Source organism: Chiloscyllium punctatum, chromosome 49 (genome assembly GCF_047496795.1).
Source record: "Chiloscyllium punctatum isolate Juve2018m chromosome 49, sChiPun1.3, whole genome shotgun sequence".
Lineage (NCBI taxonomy): Eukaryota > Metazoa > Chordata > Chondrichthyes > Orectolobiformes > Hemiscylliidae > Chiloscyllium > Chiloscyllium punctatum.
Window position 1 is genome coordinate 14,586,744 of NC_092787.1, and position 26,212 is coordinate 14,612,955.

General features: G+C 37.6%; 1 protein-coding gene across 7 annotated transcripts in view; it reads right to left on the minus strand.

The window, feature by feature from the left end:
• Nucleotides 1-26,212, minus strand: part of LOC140469406 (disabled homolog 2-interacting protein-like) — a 705,419-nt gene that overhangs the window by 213,940 nt on the left and 465,267 nt on the right. For 6 of the 7 annotated variants that reach the window (XM_072565892.1, XM_072565890.1, XM_072565891.1 and 3 more), the window contains one exon: nt 8,934-9,052. In XM_072565892.1, the coding sequence (XP_072421993.1) occupies nt 8,934-9,052 (119 nt within the window). Of the gene's footprint in view, nt 1-5,229; nt 5,355-8,933; nt 9,053-26,212 lie in introns of those variants that run through there. The other variant, XM_072565895.1, reaches the window with a different exon arrangement.

A 26,212-nucleotide genomic window follows, 5' to 3' on the forward strand; every position in this document is an offset into this window, starting at 1 on the left:
TGAAGACTAGAAGATTTCAAGGGGGACCCTCATCCTCTTAGCACTCTAACTACATTTGTAACATAAATCTTTCAGGGCATTTGCACAGATTTCTGCAACTGCTGATCCACACATGCTAAGGCACATCACTTGTTGCAACATCACAAACCATCATAACCTCCACTGACTTCTACAACTGCTGCATGTTGCACAATTTCCTGCTTGGAAACAACAATTTGTATTTCTGCAGTATTCTTTACACACAGAAAAAAAACTCTGTTTTTCACACAAGGACAAAACAATAGACATCAAGCAAGAGGAAACAAATGGGACAAGCAGCATATCAACAGCCAGAGTCATTCAGAAGGGTTTTGCAAAAAAAAAGCTGAAAAAGGGAAAAGGCTGATTAGCAGTGATACAGAGCAGTTTTAAAATGGCTATCAATCATGGAATTGAATTAGCAGATGCAAGAATGCAAAAATGCTCTACCGAAGTGGAACAATCGCTATGGATTTAAGAGGTGTATTTTGCCCTTTTTTAAAAATAAGTAACGAAAAATTGAGTTAGAAGTCATGTGTAGTCTGCTCCAAAGCCAATAAAGTAAACAGCTTGAGAGGACTTAGCTCTTTTTCAAGTTGGAACAATGGAAAAAGCGTGAATGGGTAGGTTCAAGCTCCCTCAGAACTAGGACTTTTTAAATAAAGTTTAAGCTTTCAGTAGCAATTGCTGGGATCGTGAAGCTGGATGTGGAAGCTCTTTGTCCCCTCTCTGTTACAGCTAAAAGCTGGAGTTCTCTTCCTGCTGCTAAAATTGCATGTGTGACTGTCTATTTTACTGAATTTGCCTTTGCTAAGGGCGTGTTTATGGGATGTTACTACATTGAAACAGTTAATTGGTAATTGTTAATACATATTGTTTTGATAGGCATTTTGATAGAGTTACAGTCAAGCCAATTATTTTACTTTGTATTTTAATAACAGTAAATGAATAAAAATGTATTTTGTTCATTCTGGTAGTTTGGCCAATCAAATTGCATACGGAGCACAACATCTTACACTTATCTTTAAAGTAAGAAAACATTAGAGTCTAGACTAACTCCTCAATATATTTTGAGGAGGTTTGGTCAGGTTCACAAAAGAAAGAAACCAACATTGAAGAGTGGAGGAAAGAAACTAGGAGATCTGAAGATGAGAATATCAACTTGAGGGGGGCACAAAGTAAAACTGGGAAAGAATGGTTGAGGATCCATAATCTAATGTAGAAGACGACACTGGGCAAAGGTGTGGGCAGCAGCACTTTAAGTTGAAATTTGTGGAGTGTTGAATCATGTCAGCTGTAGCTCAGTGGCATCATTGTCTTGGTGAATCAGAAGATCTTAGGTTAAAGCCAATCTTGAACAAATAGCCTAAACTGACGCTAAGGTGGGCTAAAGAGCAGTGTTACATTATCAGAGATTGTCATTTTTTGATGAGCTGTTTAACTGAGGTTGTACCCCTTCTTGCAAATAGATATTTTAAAATATCCTTCACACTATTTGGAGATGAGTAGCATTCTCCCAATGAACTTTCCAACATTTATTACTCAAAAAACAGTAAATCACCACTTATTTCATTACTGTTTATGGGACCTAATTGCCTGAAAATTGGCCACATTTCCCTTCACAATGAGTGCAAAAATATGCTGAAAGTAGTTTGCTGGCTGTGCAGCATTCCGTGATATCCTGACATCATGGACTGTGCTTTATAAAACATTATTTCTTTCTTTTCTTTCTTTAAGCCAAGGAACATATCAAGAATTCAGAAGTCAAGCCTTAGGGCATGGGGAAGTGGTCTAAGTGCTTGCTGACAGAGGTAAAGAGTGAAGGATTTTAGGAGTAAAAAAAAAATTAGTTTAACCACTGACTCCTTACCTGAAGTAGTCTCGGTTTTTACCCTTTGCTTGTATCCAAGATTGTTTAATTCTCTGTAATATTAACATTTTGTCTGAGATACGACTGCACTTCAGAATCAAATTAGTTGATTGTAAAGCAGTGCAGGCCATCCTTCAAGTATGGTAATATACACATTCAAGCTTTTTCCTTATATGGCCAGCATTGTAAATATATCATAGGTTAGGATTTGTCGTCTTCTACATTAGATTATGGATCCTCAAGTAGTATACTATGATCTGTCTTTGTATTTCAAAACTAGGTTTTCCTGGTGAGCTTTGAATTATGATAGTAGCATGGGCATAAGCTTGTCAGCTTCTCCTGTTTGAAACTCACTTTCATTTGTTGCTCAATTTTTATTAAATTCTATTTGTTAATATAGATGTGTGTAGTCAACAACAATTACTGATAAGCCAGAAGAGAATGAGCTCAACAGGTGAGGCAAAAGTTGATTGGTTGATAAGATGCATAATGCTTGAACCTGGTTTAATTGAGAATTAATGCTTAGTGAAGATTGTATTAAGTATTAGATAAAAGCACTAGTTAATTTTCAGGCAAAATTAAGAGGAGAAAGAATGGTTAAGTGGGGCTTGGATTTTTATTTTCAAATTAAAATTAATCAGGTGTTGAAATATTACTCTTCTAAATAGGCATAGCCAACAAGGGCCTCTGTAAAGTTTCATCTGAGCTAAGTTGAACTTGGTCAAATACAACTGCGAATCCCAAGTAAGTCACTAAAATATGCAGTCCCTTGTTCATTCACTACAGACGAAGTTTACAAAGGACTATTGGCTCTGACAGAAGTTCTCTTATGATTTCTTCACCCAGAAAGTGGTGAGTCTGTAGAATTCACTATCACAGAAAGTGGTTGAAGCTAAAACATCATGAGTTTGCAGAAGGATGTAGATATAGCTCTTGAGCTAAAGGAATGAAGGGATATGGAGGAGGGCAGGACAGGATTAGGGTATTCAGCTCAATGATCAGCCATGATCATATTGAATGGTAGAGCTGGTGAGGGGCTGAATGGTTTACTCCTGCTCCTATCTTCTATGTTCCTATGATGTATTATCACTAAAGCAGAAATGCTTATGTAAGACGTTATTTCCTTAAAATCATGAAAGCTCTTAGAGTATGCTATCAGCAAAACTAAAAATCACAAGTTCGGTGATGCTTGATAAAGATTTGCTTGTAATATTAGCTTGGTTTTACATAATGGAATTTCAGGTGAAACACTTCATATCAATGAAGAGCATCAGTCTAATTCCTACAAATGCCTAAAAAATGTAAAAACAAAAACTACACTTAAAATCAGTAAGTTGCACACTGGACCAATATATTCTTACCAGAAAAACTCAAATTAACTTCAAGCTTTTCTTCATATCCACATTCAAAGGAAATGTCTCTTTTGTAACATTAAAACAAACAACCTATCAACTTGCTGAAGCAACAGCACTGAATATACCAAAGTGGACTGGATTTGAGGAGAATTCGACAGAGGCACAATTCACATATTTGAAATTAAACAGGATCTAACAGTTTCAAAAGCATTAATTTCATAATGGTTTTGTCAGCTTTGTGAGACATAGCAACATTTCAGTAGCAGATACAGAAGAAGCAGAGATACTGCAATTTTGAGGAAATGTGATTTGTCAGAACAAATGAAATTAGGGTGAATGTCTCTTTTTTCCTTGCAGTCGTTATTGACAGATTGTCTTTAAGAACTAACACACTGGGAAAATACTTCCCTTGCTTAATTAGCAGCAAATCAATTTCTACCACTGACTTCAATGTGTTTGACCTTGCACCCCTATCCACTAGCCTTGGGTGAATAAGACAAGCTGCCTTACAAAAATGAAGCTGTAGTTCTGGAAATGCAACTCTTAATTTTTCCCTGGAATCTACTGAATGGCACAAAGGTTAGTGCCCAATGGAGATAGAATTTTAAAATCAATCCAAATAATTAAAGTATGTAAAAAATTATCTATAGACTCATTTGTTACACTTTCAATCATTGATTCAATAAATATGAAATCTAAATATACTTCCTCAAATAATTTGAATCTAACCACGGAAAACCTAAAGTACAGGAAAAGTAAAGCCTGGAATGTGGAAGAAACGTCTCCAAACCTGGAACAGACAGGTAGCTACATGTATTAATAAAACACAAGGTAAAAAAAAAACTGACAGACAAAAAAGATGGGCTATTATCGAGATTACTTCATTTATATTTGATAGATCATCAGATTCCATAAATGGGAATCAGTTGCTGGAGGAGATAGGGGAAAATCAAACAGACAGTTTACAATCAGATACAGAATCACTGCAAGATTATTTTTGGAAAAAAATAGACTAATAATCGATAATGTGGTGTGATATAAGCTTCATGTGCAGTGCCCACAACTCAGTACCTCAAATTGTTCCCACTACTATTACCTTCCAACTAGGTAGAAGACTTCACCTCGAATGTGTGCAGCACAGAAGCTGGCAATTTGGTCCATTGTGTCTGGTGCTACCTCTCCAAAGAAGCAATTCACCCAGAGTCCATCCCTTTTCATGCAGGTTTGTAAAATTTTCCTGGCTGATAATTATTTAATCCTGTTTTCAAAGAGAACTTATAATTGAATCGGCCTTCACCACACTCAGTCAGTATGCATCAGATGCTAACCAACTGCTGCCCAAAAATGTTTTTCTTCATTATTTCTTCTGCTTCCTTTGCAAATTATCTAAACTGCACACCCTTATTCTCTACCCATTATTTATTATTTCAAAATAATCTTTTCAGAAAACCCAATTTTTAACAACTAGGAGCAATAAACTAGGAATCAGAAAACCATGCTGATCACACATTGGAAATACAATCATTATAGCAACCTTTTAAAACCTTCCTTCTTATACACCATATTAAGTACACTGTTGCTTCATCACATTCACTGTGCTTGTTGTCTGTGGTCTAAGCAAAGATGGTTTTTCAAATCCAATTTATTGACAAATTTTCTCTGCCTCAAAATTAAATCAAAAGCACCCAATCCATGCTTCTAATTTTAGGTGCATCTATCAGCCTTACAAATTTTCTAGTTCTAAGTAAACTTATTAAAATTATGATTTGGGAATATGTGGTATGAAGCTATTTTAATTTTCTCCAACACTGAAAACAATGAAAGTCTGTTTCTTCCACAACCGCAACAATGACAAATATTTTTCTGGCTGTTCTCCAAGACAGTCAAGTCTTGCACCAACAGCAAATATTATAATTATATTAGAATTGCAAGATCACAGCTGTAAAAACAAAATATAAACCATACCAAGGTAAGATCTTAACTTACTGTATGCATAAATTCCAAAAACAAAGGGAGATTGAATCCATCTTCAATTAGCAGGTATAGTACTTTACTCATCAAAGAAACTTGAAGATGTTTATGAGCACTTTCTGACTGGAGATGGACAAGCCATAGATACAGCATGGTCAAATGCTACACAGTAGCTGTGATGAAGCATCTGCTGGAATTCACTGCTGCATAATATTGTTATAGAATCTACGTGAAAGCATACAAAGATAGTAAAACAACAGGATTCTTATGACATCTAAAACCAAGAGAGGCTTGTTTGTTTCATGTTGCACACTACATATTGTATTCAACATTTTTTTGCCATTAGAATTGACCTACTTTTTGCAGGAGTAGTTTAATTTTTACTTTTTAAAAAAAAAATAATGATCAGGCAAAGTACCATAAAATAGACTTTCCAAAACCTTCTTAAATTAACCTAGCAACTGACTTACTTAAGACAACTGACAGATCATTGTTGAGTAAATGGTCTTTCCTTCTGATGGAGCCACTCTGTTAAAGCAGCATCCATGACAGCAGATGAAAGAAGGGACAGCAGTGAGAATTATATAGTATTAGTCATCTAGTTTGAACACATATGGGTCTTTAAACAAAAAAAAAGAAAACAATGATACAAGTGTATTTCAGGTGTAAAAATATTTTGCAGAAAAGAATGATTGATTGTAGTTAAAGTCTATATAACTTTTTTCTTGACCTTTACATGATTGCATTCCACATGCTCCACACTTGAAAACATATCAGTAACCATTTATCCTTAGCAATTGTCCAGATACACTGTAAATGACCTGAGCTTACCATGTACTGTCAACAGCCTTATTAATAGTTTGGGTAGCCAGGTCTGTGGCAATGAACTCCCATTGCTTTTTGTCAAAAGATGTGAACTATTTTTTGTCTGCCAGAAACAAGTGGATTGAGGAAGCAGCCATTTGTGCAGAGGTGAGTGAAGGGCCCATAAGAAGTCTTGAAAAATCAATTTAACAGGATTTGCTTTGCAAACTATGCATTTAATCAGAATTTTAACATTGAACTAAACAATAAAAGAATCAGGATCCTAAAAAGATGGCATACTTGTATTCAGTGTGGTGATGAAAGAAACTTGCAATTACAGTATTTAGATATTGAAGATCTTCACCATCAGAATAAAATTAGATGTAGTGTTTTGAGGAACACATCATTCTTCAATAACTCCTGTTGACAAAGAAAATGTGTATTGAAACCTTACAGACCAGAAGGTCTCAAGTTTAAACACATGATTCAAGGTGAATAGCTCAATCTCAGCTGAGGTAGCAATACTGTACCAGTCTCTCTGATGAGACCTGCTGGAAAGCACACGAGGACAGAGGGTTAAGACTGACCAGGCTCAGCTTTCATGCCCTTGATAAATTGCTATTATTTCACTGGTTGGACAAAAGAAAACCAATATTTTTAAAACAGCCTATTCAAGATGTTCTGCCACACTTCCAGGGCAGGTAGGACTTGAACCTGGACTTTCTGGCCCTGTGGTAGGGCATTACCAATGCGCCACAAAAACCCAAAAACAATAGTTACTCAGGTGGCAGCATGACGGTTCAGTAAATACAGGTCCCATACTTCCACACCAGTGTAGCAGGAGGAAAGAAAACCGATGCTGAAAAATAATGTATAATGTATTAAAAGCGCTGATCAAAAGCAACTTAAATCGAAAACACCCTCTATTTTTCTTCTTAGATCCCTCAAGGTCAAACATGCAGAAAAACTTACAGAAGTTCCCATGTGAATAGCCATTCATCTACTAAAGCTTGAATTTCAACAAAATAAGCATTTTATTGTACGGTGATGGGTTTTTGGGGATGGGGATTGGGAGAGGATAACTGAAAGAAATAAGTGCAATAACTGTTGATGAACATGCTTAAAATACTAAACTAGGAATGTCACACATAACCAAGATATCAAAAGGAATTATTTTTCCCATCAAATTTGATTGCTAGGTTTTCTCTTTTGGAATTCCAATATTTTGCTGGATGCGAATAGGTATCATGTTGTTAAATGACTACAACTAAATTGAGACACTCAAATTTAAATAAGTTTGAAAGTCTGACATATAACAAATGACAAATATTAAGAGTAAGTATTATTGCTGTAGCACTGATGCCATAGTGCACATTTTATTGGGCTATTAAAATGCAGTTTAGGTTTATGTAAAAGGCAAGGGGCCAAAATTTGTTTCATGGTAAACAATAATTGCAACTAAATTAATAGGAAACATCTGTCACCAAATTTAGAATGGATTTAAAGTGTCTTTCAAAAGGCCAGTGCAGCAATTGTTTCCCCTTTTGTCATTTTAACAGACAGAGCATGTGCAGACTGGATGGGGTATAATTAGATTCAATTTCACTTATACATGATTTACATGAGTTTGTACTGCACTCATTATCAATTTTCTGCTGAAGAACTGATGCAAACATTGCTTCCATGACAAATCCTCATGCAATATCCAAAGAATATCCATGGAAAAAGGACATAATTAGGTATCCATTGGCTCCTGAGACCACAGCATTCTTCGTACATAGCTATACAATACTTATTCCAACCAGAAAAATACATGTCAAATTTAAATATTTCAGTTATCCCATTCCATCTTAATACTGTATGTGGCTGGCTTATTTATAATTTAACTTCTACTTTGTCCCTGAGTTAACGAGAAATAGATTGAATTTTTCTTAGTATATATGGTGGTCTATGCTGTTTGAATAAAACAGATGGCTAATTATTATTACTTTTGAAAGGGAATTGCAAAATTGACAGATTGGTTTGGCGGCCCATAATGTGTGGTCCGAGCTGATTGATGCGACAGAGTAGATCAATTACAGTGACCACATCACAGACCGTCGAGATAATTGAATAATAAATACCCCACCAATATGGGCAGTATCTCACTATTCGTTATGATGGCGTTAGAGAAAGAGCAGTAAGTACCTCATCGCTACAAATCTATTAATATAGTTGGCTGAAGACACTGTCGGATTCAGGACCATACCCCCACCTCCGCTTAAATAAAACACAATTTCACGGACAGGTGACAGACTGAGCAACTCTTCCTCGCCTATGCATAGGTACCTGGATTTGCAGGGGGAAACGTCGACTGATATTTCAGACATCCTTCAATCACAGTAACCCATCTCACAAGAACTCGCGGCCAAGGTACAGACAGAACAGATTAGCGCTGCATTTCACACAACCCATCCCTAACTGCAACAGTCAAACGTAGATGTTCAAAAAACAAAGCATATGCTGAAAAAGAACAATAGCCAGGCAAGCAGTTTTTTTTACATTCTTCCGAAAAATAGCAGACAGTGCAGCTGTAAAAAATAAACTACTTGTTTAAATAATTAATTTCTTCCAAAATCTAGAAAAGCGACACATCACAATGGAATAGTACAAATCGCCACCATAAAGGCACGTCTCGTTTCACAGGAAGCAAATGTGGGAACAATTACGCTGGGAAAAGATCTTTCGAATTCCGCTGGATTAATATTTGGGCTGAATCCTCGGCAGCTGTTTAAAATCATTACACCATCGCTAAGGAAGCCAGTAATTGGGCAACACGTCCGCTACAAAGAAGACATTTGTTAATGCAAAGATATTTGGACTGTGACGGCAGTAAAAGATACGGAGGAAGGAAAGACATCGGAGACGCTCTTTACCTTTCATTCTCCACGCTCCTAAATCCAGGTAAAATGTGCCGGAAACTGCTGTTCCTGTCGAGCTTGGGCTGGCTCTTTGTCCTTTTGATGGAACCTTTCAGCCGACGGCTCAGGAACCCCTGTTGGCAAATGACAAGAGGAGAGACTGTTGAGGCACTTCCGTCCGAGTGAAAGTCTGTGACTGGCCGGTACAGCCTTTGCTGCGAGCAGCGCGCATCGTCAGCGCCAGAGCACATCCCACAGCTGGGAACAGTGGGAAGCGGCAGCATTCACTGCATACTCCTTCTGGTTGCCTTAGCGACCACTAACTCTCAGAATAACCGTCTCCGCCTTGTGTGTGTGAGAGAGAGAGAGAAAAAGCGAAGGATTCTCAGCACCTGAGAAACTTTTCTGCATTTAAAAAAAACTACAATACTAACATTTACCCACTGTTGAGGTTGTTACAATTCCTGCGTTAGTTAGGACAATATCTGTTACTTTTACGTAGCATGTACCACTTGTAAGAAAATATTCACACGTAGCAGCTCAATGTTACACAAATTTCTCTCAGCGTTGCAAAGCGAGAATAAATTGCATTTTATTGGGCTAACAACAAATTATTCTTAACTCCCCTTCAAATATGTGGTGAGAGAGTGACCTTAAACTAAGTGCCTTCACATTGGGACATAATTTTAAAATGGGTTCAGTATTACCATGCAAACCATAAAATTTTTTTGTTTCTAAAACTGAAGATTAAGTAGTATTTCTGGGTACAATCAGTATTTCTGCTTAAGTACAAGAATTTTTAAGCATCAGTAAGCTATAGATAAAATGCTAAATTGTCCATGAAATTAAGAGCACAATAACGATTTAAACCAGATATACAAATGTTGAAACACAACACACGTAGGCTTATTAATTTAAATGCTACAGAAAAATTGGAAATAAAGTCAAAGTTTAGTTTCAATGTTTGGCCAAAATGAGTTGCTTCTTCATTTCATTAACCTGGAAAATGATATCCAGTTACACAAGGGAATAAACTATTTAAAGGTTTACTGTCCAGACACTACAATGATAGTTTTTTAAAAAGGTGTATGTTTAATCATGAAAACATAATTACAGGTCTTTGGATTAATAAGATTTTTCTAGTTTACACAGGAAGTGATAGCATTTTAAATGAGACTGTCTAGTCACCACTATACTGTGTTTAAGTAGTAAGCTTTAGCTTTTAGAAACATTTAACAATGGATGTAAGTTTGCTTGCTGAGGTGGAAAGTTGATTTTCAGATGTTTCGTCACCATACTGGGTAACATCATCAGTGAGCCTCTGGTGAAGTGCTAGTATTATGATCCGCTTTCTATTTGTGTTTAGGTTCCCCTGGGTGGTTGATGCCATTTTCTGTTCTTTTTCTCAGAGGGTCGTAAATGGGGTCCAAGTTGATGTGTTTGTTGATAGTGTTCCAGTTGGAATGCCATGCTTCGAGGACTTCCTGTGCGTTTCTCTTTTTGGTTTGTCAGAGGATGGATGTGTTGTCCCAGTCAAAGTGGTGTCCTTCCTCATCTGTCTGTCAGGATACTAGTGAGAATGGGTCATGTCTTTTTGTGGCTACTTGATGTTCATGTATCCTGGTGGTTAGTTTTCTGCCTGTTTGTCCAATGCAGTGTTCGTTACAGTTCTTGCAAGGTATTTTGTAAATGACATTCATTTTGTTTGTTATTAGTCTTTTAAGTTCATTAGCTGCTGTTTTAGTGTGTTGATGGGTTTGTGAGCTACCATGATGCCAAGGGGTCTGAATACTCTGGCAGTCATTTCTGAGATGGCTTTGATGTCGGGGAGAGTGGCTAGGGTTTCTGGATGTGTTTTGTCTGCTTGTTTGGGTTTGTTGCTGAGAAATTGGCAGACTGTGTTCATTGGGTAACCGTTCTTTTTGAATACACGGTATAAGTGATTTCCCTTTGCTCTGCGTAGTTCCTCTGTGCTGCAGTGTGTGGTGGCTCATTGAAATGATGGTCTGATGCACCTTCATTTGTGGATGTTGGGATGATTACTCCTGTAGTTCAATATTTGGTTCCATATGTGTAGTTTTGTTGTAGATGCTGGTTTGAAGTTCCCCGTTGGCTGTTCACTCTACTGTGACATCTCAGAAAGGCAGTTTTTTTTTGTTGTTTCCTCCTCTTTAGTGAATTTTATGCCAATAAGGATATTATTGAAGGTTCCTCTATTTTGTTTCATTTAGTGACGACAAAGGTGTCATCCACGTAGCAGACCCAAAGTTTGGTTTGGATGGTTGGCAAAGTTGTTGTTCGAGTCTCTGCATTATTGCCTGGAAGTATGGGAATAGCAGTTTTGCAGAAGAGTGGGTGAGAGACGTAGTCAAGGTAGCTGTGGGCGTCAGTGGGTTTGAAATGGAGATCAGTGTGTGTCAGTTTCCAGAGATGGAGTCCAGTCAATCACCACATTCAATGCATCAACCTCTGACATTTCCGCCACCTACAATCAGACCCCACCACCAAAACCATATTTCCTTGCCCCTGTCCACTTTCCACAGGAACTGCTAACACCGCAAATCCCTCATCAACTCTACACTCAACACCAACTTCTCCACTACACCCAGTACCTTTCCCTGCAACTGCAAGAGGTGTAACACCTTTCCCCATATCTCCTTCTCACCTCTGTCCAAAGCCCTAAACAATCCTTCCAGATTTGACAAAGATTCACCTGCATGTTATCCAACCTCATCTGTTGCTCCCCATGTGGTCTCCTGTATATCAGGGAGACCAAACACAGATTCAGGGACTGGTTCACTGAGCATCTGTGCTCTGCATGCATTAACCAACCTGACCTACCAGCAGCTATCCACTTTAATTCCCCTGGTGACATGTCCATCCTTGGCCTCCTCCACTGTCAAAGTGAGGCCAAACACAAATTGGAGGAACAACAGCAGCTGGGAAGTTTACAGCCCAATCTCCTCAACATCAACTACACCAGCTTCAAAGTCCCTCGACACCCAGCCTTATTCCATGTTAGCCCCACCCCTTCTCCTCCACTCCCTGACCTGCTCTAAATTGTCCACCTTCCTACTCACCTATCCACTCCATCATTCCCACTGACCAATCACAATAACCCCCTACCTGCATCCACCTATCACCATTCCCCCAAATCTTCCCCCAGCCCTACCACCACACATCCCCTCGTTCTACATGTCTGGGCTCCCTCCTCCTGCCTAGTCCTAATGAAGGGGTTTGGTCTGAAGTGTTGACTTTCCTGCTCCTCAGATGCTGTCTGATCTGCCTTATCCTCCCAGCTTTGCAATTAACAACTCTGAGTTCCAGCATCTGCAGTCCTTACTGTCTCCTGGTTAGATTCTCTCTTGTTGGAGATGGTCATTGTCTGACACTTGTATAATATGAATGTTATGTACACATATCAGCCAAAGTTTGACTATCACTCAGGTTATGTTGCACATAGATTCAGTCTGCTTTTGATCTGAACCACTATGACTGTTACTGAACAAGCATCAGTCAGCATCCCCATTTCTGAACTAATGATGGTGAGAAGATAATTGATTCATGCAGTTGAAGATGCTTGGGCCTAAAACATTAACACAAGGAACACCTGCAGTGACATCCTAGAGCTGAGATGATTGGTTTCCTGCACAAACATCTTTTTCATGTTCGGTACGACTCCAATCAATTGGGAGTTTTCCCTGATTACCACCGACTTCAAACATGATAGGGAGTCCTTGTTTCCATATTCTGTCAAATGTTGACTTGATGTCAAACACAGTCACTCAACTCCTGTTGAATTCAGCTCCTTTGTTCATGTTTGCAAAAGGATTTTAATAACATTAGGGCCCTGAGGAATACAAATTGAGCATCAGTAAGCAGATTAAATGCTGCTTGATAGCACTGTTACACCTTCCATCACTTTGCTGATGTTGAAAGTGTTATTTGGTTGGATTGAATTTGTCCAGTTCTTTATTGGCAGGAAAGACATGGACAATTTTCCATTGTTGAATAAATACCTGTGTTTTGGCCATACTGAGCAGCTTGGGTAAGGGTGTGCTAACTCTAAAGTACAAGTCTTCAATATTGAGATTGCTGAGATTTGGTGTACTTAGCATCTCAGTTGTTTCTTTATCACAAGGAGAAAACCAAATTACTTTAAAACTCTAATGAGATGTTGAGGCCTAAGGAAAAGGCCTAGTGTATCACATTGTACATTAATATTGCCTCTTGCTTTCTCTATTGCGTACTAAACATTTCAACTACCTTCACTACTGGCAGCAGGACAGATGAAGTATTGAGTAGATAATAGGTATTTCATTGTGTTCAGTTGCACTAGCTTAAAGTGATAATGAACCGCTATGAAATTACTTATGAAAGAAAGTGGCTGTGAATTCAATTCTCAAACTTAGTACTGGCTGTTGAATTATTGAATGATCCCCAAAAGAGTCATACTCTTTTTGTCTTCATTATACTATTAAAAGATAGATGTTAGCAACTCACAATGAATCATCTAATAATAATAATTTATCAAAAGGTGTGTGTAGAGTGAACTGATTTCAGAATGAACTTGTGAATAATCAATGCGTTCTGCAATCTGGAGTCAAGGAGGGTTCATTACTTACTTCATGACAAAGGAAAATGAGATATCAAAATGGCTGGAAGGAATTTGGAAGATGATAGAGATGAACCAATTACCATGGTTTATCTCAAAACAACAAAGAATAGGAACGAAGTCCTACTTCTGGAATAAAAGCAGCCATAAACAAAAATAAAAAGGACCCCCAAGGGTAGTAATTTCCAGATTAGAGTTGAGCAATGTGATAATAACTTCGGGAGAAACAGACCAACACATCAGTGTATGAAGAAAAAAACGAGTGTGGGTAGCAAGATTTTCAGTTTATGTGACAATAGTCTTGTGCCACTGAGACGAGTTACATCTGAACTTGACTGAGACTGAGGTCAGAGTAGAAAGCATAAATGTGATTGAAAAGAAAGGGCCACTCTTACAACATCAGCAACTGCACTTCTCAAGTGTTTAACTGGCTATAAAGCAATTGGGATATTTTGAGGTCAGGAAAGGTGTGCTACTTAAATGCAAGTCTTTTAACTTGCTTCAACTAACAAAATCTGGGGAGAGGGACAGATGAGAGGATTTGAGTGAATACAATTGCAATTTAAAAATAAGTAAAATGGATGAGAACAAAGGTCAGGATGCAAAAACAAATGCCGACAGTGGTCGAAGAGTGTAGTGCTGAAAAAGCACAGACGGGGTCAGGCAGCATCTGAGGAGCAGAAGAGTTGACATTTCGGGCATAAGCTCTTCATCAGGAACGAGGCTTCAGCCTCATTCCTGATGAAGTGTTTATGCCAGAAATGTCGACGCTCCTGCTCCTCGGATACTGCCTGCCCGGCTGTGCTTTTCCAGACCACACTCTTGACTCTGATCTCCAGTATCTGCAGACCTCACTTTCTCCAAATACAGATAGGGGCAAAGGGTAAAAAAAGGAATGAGGATAGAATTTAGGAGAACTAAAATTGAGAAAATTGCTGGCAAAGTAGTACAATAATGAGTAGCCTATTCTCCTTTCATTGACAATCCCATTGGGAAGTGGATTCCACGTTGACTGCATAGTCCAGCTCTGGAGTTGCAGGCTCTGTCATTGGTGACACAGGTGGTGTTTGAGGCTGGTGGATGAAACACTCTGGATCTTGCATGTTCTTTCTGCTGCTTACACTTGGCTTCCACATGTTCCACTTGGTGACATTCAAAATGTTTGCTGCCTTTGCAGTTGCTTCTTCTCCAGTTTGAGGTCCAGGGCAAGCAACTCCTATGTGTCATTTGTTTAGGGAGGCTTTCAGGGTGTCCTTGTCCATAGCGGAACTCAGAGTATAGCACTTGGTTAGGGAATCATGTGTGGGCGATGTGTCTCACCCATCGCAGCTGGTTGGGTATGACCAGTGTCTCGCTACCAGGGACATTGACCTGAGAGAAGATGTTCACATTGGTACTTCTAACCTGCCAGTGGATTTGCAGGATTTTGTGTATACAGTGCAAAGTAGTAAAATAATAATAAGTAATATATTAAAAGAACATCAATGTACATGCATGCAAAGCACAAACAATAAAGGATACAATGGTAAAACTTAATAGGCTGAGTTTAGCAAAGGGGCTTTTTAAAAGACAATTAAACAGAATCATTAATACAAAAGGATTTAAAAGTTGTCAGCACATAAGTAACATAGAGAATTAAGATGGGGTGAGAGCCATTGTGAGATGAGCTAAAATTAGATGTGATCATCTCAGAAGGTGAATGCTGAATAGTTACTGGGCATCAATTTTCCATAAGACAAAAACCAAAGAAGAAATTACAATAGGAGAAATCATCAAGGGCATTACTGTAACAGTTAAGAAATGAGGCAGTAAACAAATTTGAGGATATTACAAGCAGGAAACAGCCAGGGCATAAGTAGCTACAAATTAGATTTTTATAGAAAAACGATTTGTGTTCATGGCAAATGTAATTCCCATCTTCAAAAAGTGAAGTAGAACTGGATGACATACCTCTAGGTCAGCTAGTTACTATTGGTAGTAGGATGGATACTAGAATCTTTGCTAAGGTATCAGATTTAAAAAAACCTAAAGTTATGTATATAATGTAAAAGGTGTGTGTGTGTGTGTGTTATAGATATAAGGTATGGATTTGTAAACAAAAGGTCATAGAGAAGCAACCTTTCTTCAAATAATTCAGTAAGCGCAATCCAGTGGATGTATTATTCATGGTCTTTCAGAAGGCCTTTGATATGCCACATAAGAGTTACCTAGCAAATGTCAAAGCATGTGAAGGCAGCAGAATGGATTGAAAGATGGCTATAAACCAGAGACCAGAGTTTAGGAATTAAGGAAGGGTTTCCTACACTGCCATAAAAATGGGAAGTAATGCTACATTATTGTTCAGCTTTAGGTAAATTATTTACAATTAGAAATTGGAAATTTGGAGTGAAATTTAGAGATGTTAGCAACTTTGGGGTACAGGACCAGATCAGACCCCCTTAAAATATATTAAGGTAGCCTAAACCCTATCTTTGTCTTATTTTAAAAGGTAACTGTAAGGTACAATACAATTAGTCAAATTACCAGATTTGAAGCAAAACACACTTCATTCATGCACTCTGGTTAGAACACTACAAAAGAAAAAAAAACCAAAGAATTGGCTTAACTGTCACTCTATTAGAAAGCTTAAAAAAATACAGTAACTATTTTTAATAAACTGTTTGAATATTGTAACATCTCAAACACAACCTTGGCAAAAGGCAAATTCAGAAAAACAGATTATCTCACATGTAATCCCAGCAGCAGGAAGATAACCCCAGCTTTTAGCTGTAAACGAGAAAGGGAAAAATAACATCCTCTTTTTCAAAAGCTCAGCAGCAACTACGATTGAAAAACTAAGAAACTAAAAATCCTGGTTCTAGAGTGCTTGATGACACTCATTTGGACTGCGTCTATTGTTCCAACATTAAAACAAAATCTGTAAGACCTCACAAACAATTTACTCCAATGGTTCTGTGGAGACTACTCATCATCTCTGCCTTAAAACCTCTGCCTTTTTAAAAAAAGAAATCAAGATAATCTCTTAAAGCAATAGTATTGTCACAGTAATCATGTGGAGCATGATACAAAAATGCAGCAAGTCATTTGTAGGTAGGCAGGTAAATGGACCTCAAAATGGAAAGTGCTAGGTGATTCCTTTAGTAGGAAGAATAAAGAGATCACTTATTCCTTGTAAGGCAAGAAACTAAATGAGTTAGAGCGCCAAAAAGAACTGAGAATACAAGTATGTAAATTGCTAAAAGTAGTAACATCAGTTGAGAAGGCTATTAATTAATGCAAGAAAAATAGTGGGGTTTATTCCTAGAGGAATAGAATGTAAAGGCAGAGAGGTCATTTTAAAATTGGAAATAAAAAGGGTTTAAATTATTAAGCATTTGACGGGATAAATATACAGAAATTATTTTCACCTGTGGATAAGTTCAGATCAAAGGACATTAATGCAATAGCTACTAACTAATCGAATTAAAAATAGGACTTTACTACTCCATTCACCACTTCTGCCTATGGGTGTAGGTTTGCTCGATGAGCTGGAAGGTTCATTTCCACACGTTTTGTCACCCTACTGGGTTACATGTTCAGTGGGCTTCTGGGCGAAGCACTGTTGATAATTCCTGCTTCCTACACGAATACATGAACATTAACTAGCCACAAAACAACATGACCCTCTCTCACTAGTGTCCTTACATACAGATGAGAAAGGACACAGCTTTGACTGGGATAACACATCCATTCTAAGACAACACAACCTGAGTCATGCACGAAAATTCCTAGAAGCATAGCATTCCAACCGGAACTCTATCAACAAACACTTAGAGTTAGACACCATCTACCACCCCCTGAGAAAAAGAACAGGAAATGCCATCACCACAGAAAATGATGTTGCCACAGGAAATGACACCACCAACCCAAACGTATAAATAGAAATCAGGAATTATCAACAGTGCTTCACCCAGAGGCCCACTGAAGATGTTACCTAGTAAGGTGACGAAACGTCTGGAAATGAACTTTCCAGCTCAGCGACCAAACCCATATCCAGAACCTCAACCTGAGCCATAAATCATCTCAAAACTCACTTCTCCCTATGTAGCAATGTCACTGGACTAGCAATCCAGAGCCCAGAATCATTGAATTCAATAACAACAAATAAAATTAAAAACCAATCTCATGGTTATCTACAAGCACTATTGTAAATAATGTACTTTGGGGAATGTAATCCCTAGAGATGTAATCTACTGCCTTTATCTATATATCACTTCAGGTTACACATTAATGTGGTTAACTCGTAACTACATTCGGAGCTAGCCAGCCAACCTGCTGAAAGCAATTAAAGAAGGGCATCAAATGGTCATCTCACCAGTGGTGCCCAGATTCAATGGATTCATAAAAACTTCAAGTGTTTGAAGCAATTATAGCATTTATGAATTTTAAGGAAAGTACTGATGCACATGAGGTAATAAAGCAAGGTGGTACAGGTAATTACAGATTGTGAAGAGCCTTGAGTAGAGTATAACAGTGGTCCTGTGCTGTAAACACTAAATAATTCCATGCAATACTTTGAATTCATTACAGAAATGAATTCATATGGATCTTTAAAAGAAAGTAACAATCAACCTTTTGTAGTCACTGATAGACAATTTGATATATGCCAACTAAAATACTTATATTTGCAAAATTGTACTTTAGGAAGGTCAGGATGCCTTCTACTTTATTCGTTTTTTTTCTGTTAAATTAGCACAAGCACAAAAATATAGTGCAGAGAAAGCATTCAATTTCATCATATCAGTTCCAGCTTTAACAATCTCAGCTTCTTAATTTCTTCCAACTAATTAAATTCTCCCATTCCTTGGTATCTTTACAATAAATCTCCTTTGCATTGGTCTCGCAGGCTTTAATATCCTTTTTTCAAGACTGTTTCCCAGAATTGCTCACAATACTCCAGTTCAGGCCTAACCAATTATTGATAAAGGTTCACTACTATTTTCCTGTGGGATTTTTCCATTTGATCACGTTTCAAGCAACACCCATATCACAGCATTCTTTGCACAACTGCGCCTAATAAAAATGATGAGCCTCTGGATTCAACCACTAAGGAACTGTTGGCAGTACAGGAGTGCCAGATATCTCACACAGATTGGATTGAAAGACAGGAATCTGCAAATTTCTTTCAGATGTTGTGGCTTCTGTGTCTAAGCATGCGACTACCTCCAAAGACCAAGTGGTAGGCATCATGTAAAACAAGGTCTAGCAGGACAATTAATATCTGGATATATGTTAGGACCCTCATTCCATTGCTTGAACCATGATGCATTCATTGACCGACTAAGCAATAAAAGAGACCGAAGGCTTTTGACTTCCCTCTGCCGAAGTTGAGATGGAAATCCCATTACACACCAAAAAGGAGGAGGTGCTGAGACAAGCACCCAGGATTGTCATCTGTCATATTCCAACTGTGTCCTGTTCATCACCTCCATCTACCAGGGACCCAAATACTTCCAACAGGTCAGGCTTAGGAGGTTGCATCTGCATGTGTTCAGGAGACACTCACAGTCCAGAGTTCACTAGTTTCAGACTGTCCGCACTCATCTGCTAAAGTTATCTGAGGCAAGCCAGCAAAGCAGTCAGCAGGCTTTCTCAAGCTAGGCAGCAATTGTAGCACCGATGCATAGGAGTAGAGAGACAAAGGTAAAAGAACAGTGACAGGTCTTTGGGTGCACAAGTGTAAAGTTCTGTACAATCTGATACTTAACACATGTCACTGTTTGTATGAGTGTCCTGTGTTCTGTTTCAATTTGTTAAAGCTTCATAAGACTCTACAACGGATAATGAGGACAGCGGAGAAGATCATCGGGATCTCTCTTCCCTCCATTTCTGACATTTACAGCACATGCTGCATCCAAATGGATAAGTGCATTTTGGAATACCCCATACACCCCTCACACAAACTCTTCTTCCTCCTGCCATCTGGCAGAAGATACCAGAAGCATTTGGTCTCTCATGGCCAGACTGTGCAACAGTTTCTTCCTCATAGCCATCAGGCTCCTTAACACAGTATGATTAGACTCTTTCCCATCTGAAATTCTTCGCAAGACTTTGAATTGCTGCTAGAATAATGTCTACAATTTATCATTCTTCTATTACACTGTAACTTGTGGGTTTTGCACTTCTTGTGCACTTTACGCCGTATACAAGTGTGTAGTTTGTGCTATCCATATAGCACCCTCGGTCCTAGAGGAATGCTGCCTCGTTTTTACTGTATCAGTTTTATATGGTAGAAATGACAAAAAAAAACTACTGTTTTCCTTGTTGACTACCTTGAAAGGCACTAATCATTATACATCTCACATTAGTGTCACATGAAGCAGTGCAAAGAATGCTGAGGCTTTCATTCCCTGCTGTTCTTAGGGAGAAACATAACCTCAGAAATCAGGAACTTAAGCTGCAATTTTGGATTGTGGGAGTCAATCAAGATAGTTTAGCCCCTCCATATCTCTGAGATTTGAGTTTTAAAAGTGCTGCCCTTATGTAATCCAGTGTAACTCCATATTCTAATCAAGAAATTGAACAAAGGGAACAAATTAACTTAGAATTAGTAACAAAAAGAAAACTTAAAGATATCAAGGAAACATCCCCTCTAAGACAGTGATGCACCATAACTGGCTTGTAAATCTGATGATGTGTGTTAATGCAAAGTCATTCACCCCCTAATCAATTTCTCTCAGGCCTCCCTACCTCATACAAACAGAAAACATTAAAAGGAGTAGGCTTTGCCTCACCATTCAATATGATGACTGCAATTCAGCACTGCATTCCTGCTTTCTCCCCATACCCTTTGAAATGTTTAGCTCTAAGAATTATATCTAACTCCTTGAAAACTTTCAATATTTTGGTTTTCAGCGCTTTGTGGCAGAAAATTCTACAGTCTCACCACTATCTGAAGAAATTTCACTTCGTCCCAGTCTTAAATAGCCTACCCTATATCTTTGACTACAATATCTGGTTCTGGACTTGCAGTCATCAGGAAGGTCTCTCCTGCATTTACCCTGTCTAATCTATGTTTCAATGAGATTCCCCCCCCACCCACTTGTTTTTCTGAACTCCAATGAATATAATTCTAACTGACCCAGTTCTCTTCGCATGTCAATCCTGTTATCCTAGGAATAAGTCTGGTAAACCTTTGCTACATTTCTCCGTAGGCAGAACTCCTTTCCTTCGATAAAGAAAACAAAACTGCACACAATCTTCCAGATGTGGTCTTACTAATGCCCTGTAGAACTACTGCAAGACAACCCTACTCCAGTATTAGAATCTTCTTGATATGAAGGCCAACATTCCAGCTTTTTTCATCCAACTGTTGCATCTGCATGTTTCTTTTAGCAGTTGGTGTACATAGACACACAGATCTCTTTGCATCCCTTCCTGCTCACTCACTCAACTCATCCAAATCAAACTGAAGCAACTCTGCATTTTCCTTATAGCTCATCATCCCTTGCATGACCCACAAACATGGAGATATCATATTTAGTCCCCTCATCTAAATCATTATAAATATATATTGTGAAAAGCCAGGGTCCAAGCATTGACCCCTTGGTTCACCACTAGTCACTGCCTGCCAGTGCAAAAAAGACATATTTATTCCTTTTCTTTGTTTTCTGTCTGCCAGCTAATTCTCTATCCATGTCAGTACACTATCCCCAATCCCTTGCCTTTTAATATTACGTACTAATCTCTTACATGGGATCTTATTAGAAACCTTCTGAAAATCCAAGAGAAATCACATCCACTGGCTTTCTACTAGTTACATCTTAAAATTTCAGCAGATTTGTAAAGCATGAGTTATTTTTCATAAATCCATTATTCAGTCACCCTACACCACACTATGTATGTACAAAGGTACAAAAACATTGTGATTACATCACTCGAGTAATAATCTCAAGATATTTGCTACTAAACAAGTTCAAATCCCATCACAACAGATTGAGAATATGAGTTGAGGTTTGTGTAAAGGTCTAGAATAAAAAGCTGGATTAACAGAAGTGCCATGAAGCCATGTTTAGCCTTTGAGTGCAGTCCAGGGTAGTTCACTCTGAGCTGGTCTTTCATTTCATAAACTGCTAAGCAGCATCTAATCACAGAATCAAGGAATTCTTACAGCTCAGAAAGAGGCCATTCAATCCATTTGGTCTGTACTGTCTCTCAGAGTGTCCTGCCTTTTCCCCATAATGCTGCACATCATTTTTATTTAAACAATCATTTACTGGCCTCTCAAGTACTTCATTTCAACCTGCCTTCCTCATATCTCCAGTTGGGTATTGCAGACCCTAACCATTTCCCTTACATTTCATCATTTTGCAAAACACCAACACTCGGCCCTCTGGTTCTCAATCCTTCTATGAGCTCTATCTGTTCCTTCCAGTGTCTTCATGATTTTAAAAATATCTATCAAATCACCTGTCTGCCTTCTCACCAAGGAAAACAGTGCCAACTTCTCCAATCTATCATCCTAACTAAAGTTTCTCATCATTGGAACTATTCATATAAACTTGCTCTGTGTCTGTCAAATGCATTTACATGCTTCCCATAAGTACACAATACTCTAGCTGATGTCTAACTAGTGTTCTATGCAAGTTCATCATGATCTTCCTCCTCGTATACTCTATGCCCTTATTAACAAAGCTCAGAATACTGTATGCTCTATTAACAACTCTCCCTACTTGGTCCGCCACCTTTAATGACTAATGCAATATATCCATATCCTTCTGCTCCTGCACATCCTTAAGAATAGTATCTGCTATGTTACTTCGCTAATTATCTGTCCAGTAACTCGCTAGGCATTTTGATCACATGATTTCTTGGAAAGTCTGTCTTCAGTTCACTGTTCCAAATTATTTTTATGGTGTTTTTCCATGTTCCTCATAACAAAATGCATCTCCTCACAATTCTCTGTATTAAACTTTATCTGTCATTTATTTTCCCAATCCACTAACCTCTCAATGTCCTTGGGAAGTTCTAAATTGTCCTCCTCACAGACTACAATTCTCCACAAACTTTGAAACTGTCCCCTGCATTCCAAAATCTAGGTCAAAAATATATCAACAGAAGCAATTGTTCCAATATTGAACCCTGGGAAACTCCAATTCAAAGTCCCTCCAGCTCAAAAAAAAATCCACTAACCATTAATTTGTTTCCTGTCCGTGAGCCAGCATTTTTTAAAATCCATGTTGCAACTGTCCCTTTTATTCCAAAACTTTGAGGAAGTCTGTTGTGTGACACTGTATTGAATTGCTATTAATAGAACAAAGAGGCCCATCACCACCTTCTCAGGATAACTGAGGGGTGAGCAAACAAATGTCAAACTTAACAGTAACAACCACATCTGAAAAATAAGAAAGTTACCCTTCATAGTAAATAGACTTGAGCAATTCAGACAAGCATTCTGAATTATACTAAATCCTCATTAAACAAATATTTCCAGTAGCAGTTTTGGATTATAAACTGTACCAACATTATTGCTGTAGTTAAAGCTATGTAATGCAAGTTATGTTACATTTTTATTAAATATTCCTAAATCAAGCACTGAATCTAATTTACTCTAACAGTATGGCCATTCTGTTATGTGAACAACTTTACTTCACTTTGTACCAAATGATTTCAGTACACTAATGGAAGCTATGCCAGCAAGAGTGATTCAGTGGAAGAACAATCCATATTAGATTATAATAGGATGTTCACAATGTTCTGACAGGTAATTTATTTTGACCCTGACCTATTTATATTCTACACTAAAGTTATAATTAAAGTTATGTCAGTATATTTTATTGTAGCTTTTCTGCAACCACGCTCAATATTTGATAGACAAAGGATATCTTGGGCTCCTAACTTCACCGTCTGTCAGTGCTGCTCTGTAGCTGCATTTCAACAAAGCAATAATATTTTTTGACAGTTATTTCTTTCTCTTTTTTGCCTAAAGCATTCTATAAAAACTTTCTGTACTCCAAGTAAAAATTGATGCAAATCTGAATGTATTTGGGATCTCAACTGATATGCTGTAATTGGGATTCCTATGCACTATTTAATGCTAGCAATTTAAAAGTTTCAGTACTCCTTCCGAGTTGTCAACACTCCCAGCTCGATGATACAATGTTACTGATTTGTTCTGAAGCCCCTCTTAAAAAAAACATTTCAGAACCAATAGTCAGGTAGGATAGAAACAAAAACCCCTCCCTGGGTTTTCCATGGAAGGATTATTGGGATTGCTAACTTATATGGTAATACTCAGGTTCAAGTCTTGGTCCCATTCTTTAAAAGAAAATATGTTAACTTCATTTATTTCCTTACTGATGCTATGATCCCATCTGGAGGTAATACTGGACAAGTCAGATTTCAGAGTGAAACATGGCCTAATGAATCATAAGTTTTTGTTCTTGTAATTTGGTTGCTGAGGTGCTCAGTCTCTCTCGTTCTCTCTACAGATACTGCCAGAATTGCTGACTATTTTTAGTTTTAACACCACTATCTAAATCTTGGGAGATAAAATCTAGGCTGAATTTTAAACTACTGTTGGAAGTAATGTATGTATGAAAATGATACACATATTTTCCAAATTGCCTAATATGGAAGTAAAATTAATACTGATAGGCAGTGAGGCAAAACCAGGGTAGCACGAGTATAAATATTGCAACTTGGCTTACAATGACATCCCACAGACAAATATGGTCAAAAGCCAACAGGCTTTAAAAAAAGATTTTAAAATGGTTTGGTGAATCTAAATGATGACTATCCATTCTTGAACCTTCTGTTGCTGTTTTCTGTCAATTTGGCAGGTTATCACAATCCATAGATATTCTAATAATTGTACAACATAATATGCAGGAGGAGACTTTACTGTGATAAGTGCTCTTTACATAATGCTGTTGTTACTTGCATTCCTGCTAATCTCTAGAATACACAAAAGGTCTTCAAAATGTAAACACCTCTTGTTACTGGCTTGAAATCATATACAAAAGTTTAGGAAATCTTAACAATGAAGTAGTACACTGGACAGAAAATGTTTAGCTTATTTTAATATTGTAATTAAAATGGTTTCTGCACTGATATAGGCAAACGTTCTGTTATACTATTGTATCAACTAAATTAATGCTAATAAAATGGCACATTGCTCCTTAATGGTCATCATATCTCTCTTTGATCTAGTTACGCACCAGTGTCATAATTTCTAAAACAGTAAATTAAGTTTGAAAGCACATTGTTGCATCTATTCCACATTAAAAATGATTAATTTTCCACTTTAAAGTTGGGCATTTAAAATTTATAGTTACAGATAATGAATCAACACAAAATACGAATCAGGGAGCAACTGGCTATTATTAAGAATCAAGTCTTATCACAAGAGCATGTGGATAATATCTGCATTAGATTACTTCATAATATGAATTAGACCATTTATGACCCAAATTGCATATGCAAATTTGAACTAGAAAACAGCTTTTCCTTTTGCATTTTAAAAGTCTTAAGTACTAATTTATGGATTTTGAAAATATGTTGTGTTGTTAATCAAATGGTAATGAGGCTTGATAATTAGAATCAACCTTCATAGGCAAACTGTTATTCACAAACTACACTTCACTTAAAATGTAAAACCCACAAAGTCTTGTCTGCCACATTGACAGTTTTTCAAACCTCTGGTACTTCTCCAGAATTCAAGGATTTTTTGGGAAAATTTCAGCGAATGTATCCACTCTCTCTTTAGTGACCTTTTTAGGATCCTAGGATGCAAACCATCAGGGTCAAGTGACCTATCTGCCTTTAGGCCCATTAGATGGTCTAATATTACTTCGCTCGTGATGGTGATGGTAGTTAATTCCTCCCCATATCATTTAAAATTAATGGGATATTTGGATTATCATCCATTGTAAAGAGAAATGCAAAATATCTGTTTAACTCCTCTGTCATTCCTTTGTTCACCATCAATCTCCGATTCATTTTCTGAGGGACCTATATTAACTTTGACTTCTCACTTTTTTATTATATATATATATATATATATGAAACTCTTATTGTTAGTTTTATTTTTCTAGCGAGATTTCCCTCAGTTTATTTTCTGCCTTTATTATCTTTTTTTGTCCTTCGTTGCTGGATTCTGAATTTATCTCAGGCTATCACTGACTTTTGCTTCCTTATATTTGCTTTCTCTTTCAACTTAAAACTCTGTTAGCCACGGTCAGTGAATCCCTTTCTTAGAATCCTATATTTTTGCTGAGAGTGATGACTTCCCTCCTTAACTGTCTGCCATATTGTCATTCCTGCTAATCTCTCCACCGAGTTCAGTTGAGCTAACTCTATGCTCATTCCTTTTATTTAAGTTAAAACAAGTTTCTCACTCTTGAAACGGAGTTTTAAATTCTATGATCACTATTTCCTTGGGAATCTTTTACTCTGAGGTCATTTATTAAACATAAGTTGAAACGATATAGGAGCAGAATTAGGCCATTTGACCCATCGAGTCTGCTCCGTCATTCGATCATGGGTGATATGCTTCTCACCTCCATTTTCCTGCCTTCTCCCCATAACCCTCTAACCCATTATCAATTAAAAATCTGTCTAACTCCTCCTTAATTTCACTCACTGTCCCAGCATCCAATGCACTTTGGGATAGCAAATTCCACAGATTCACAACCCTTTA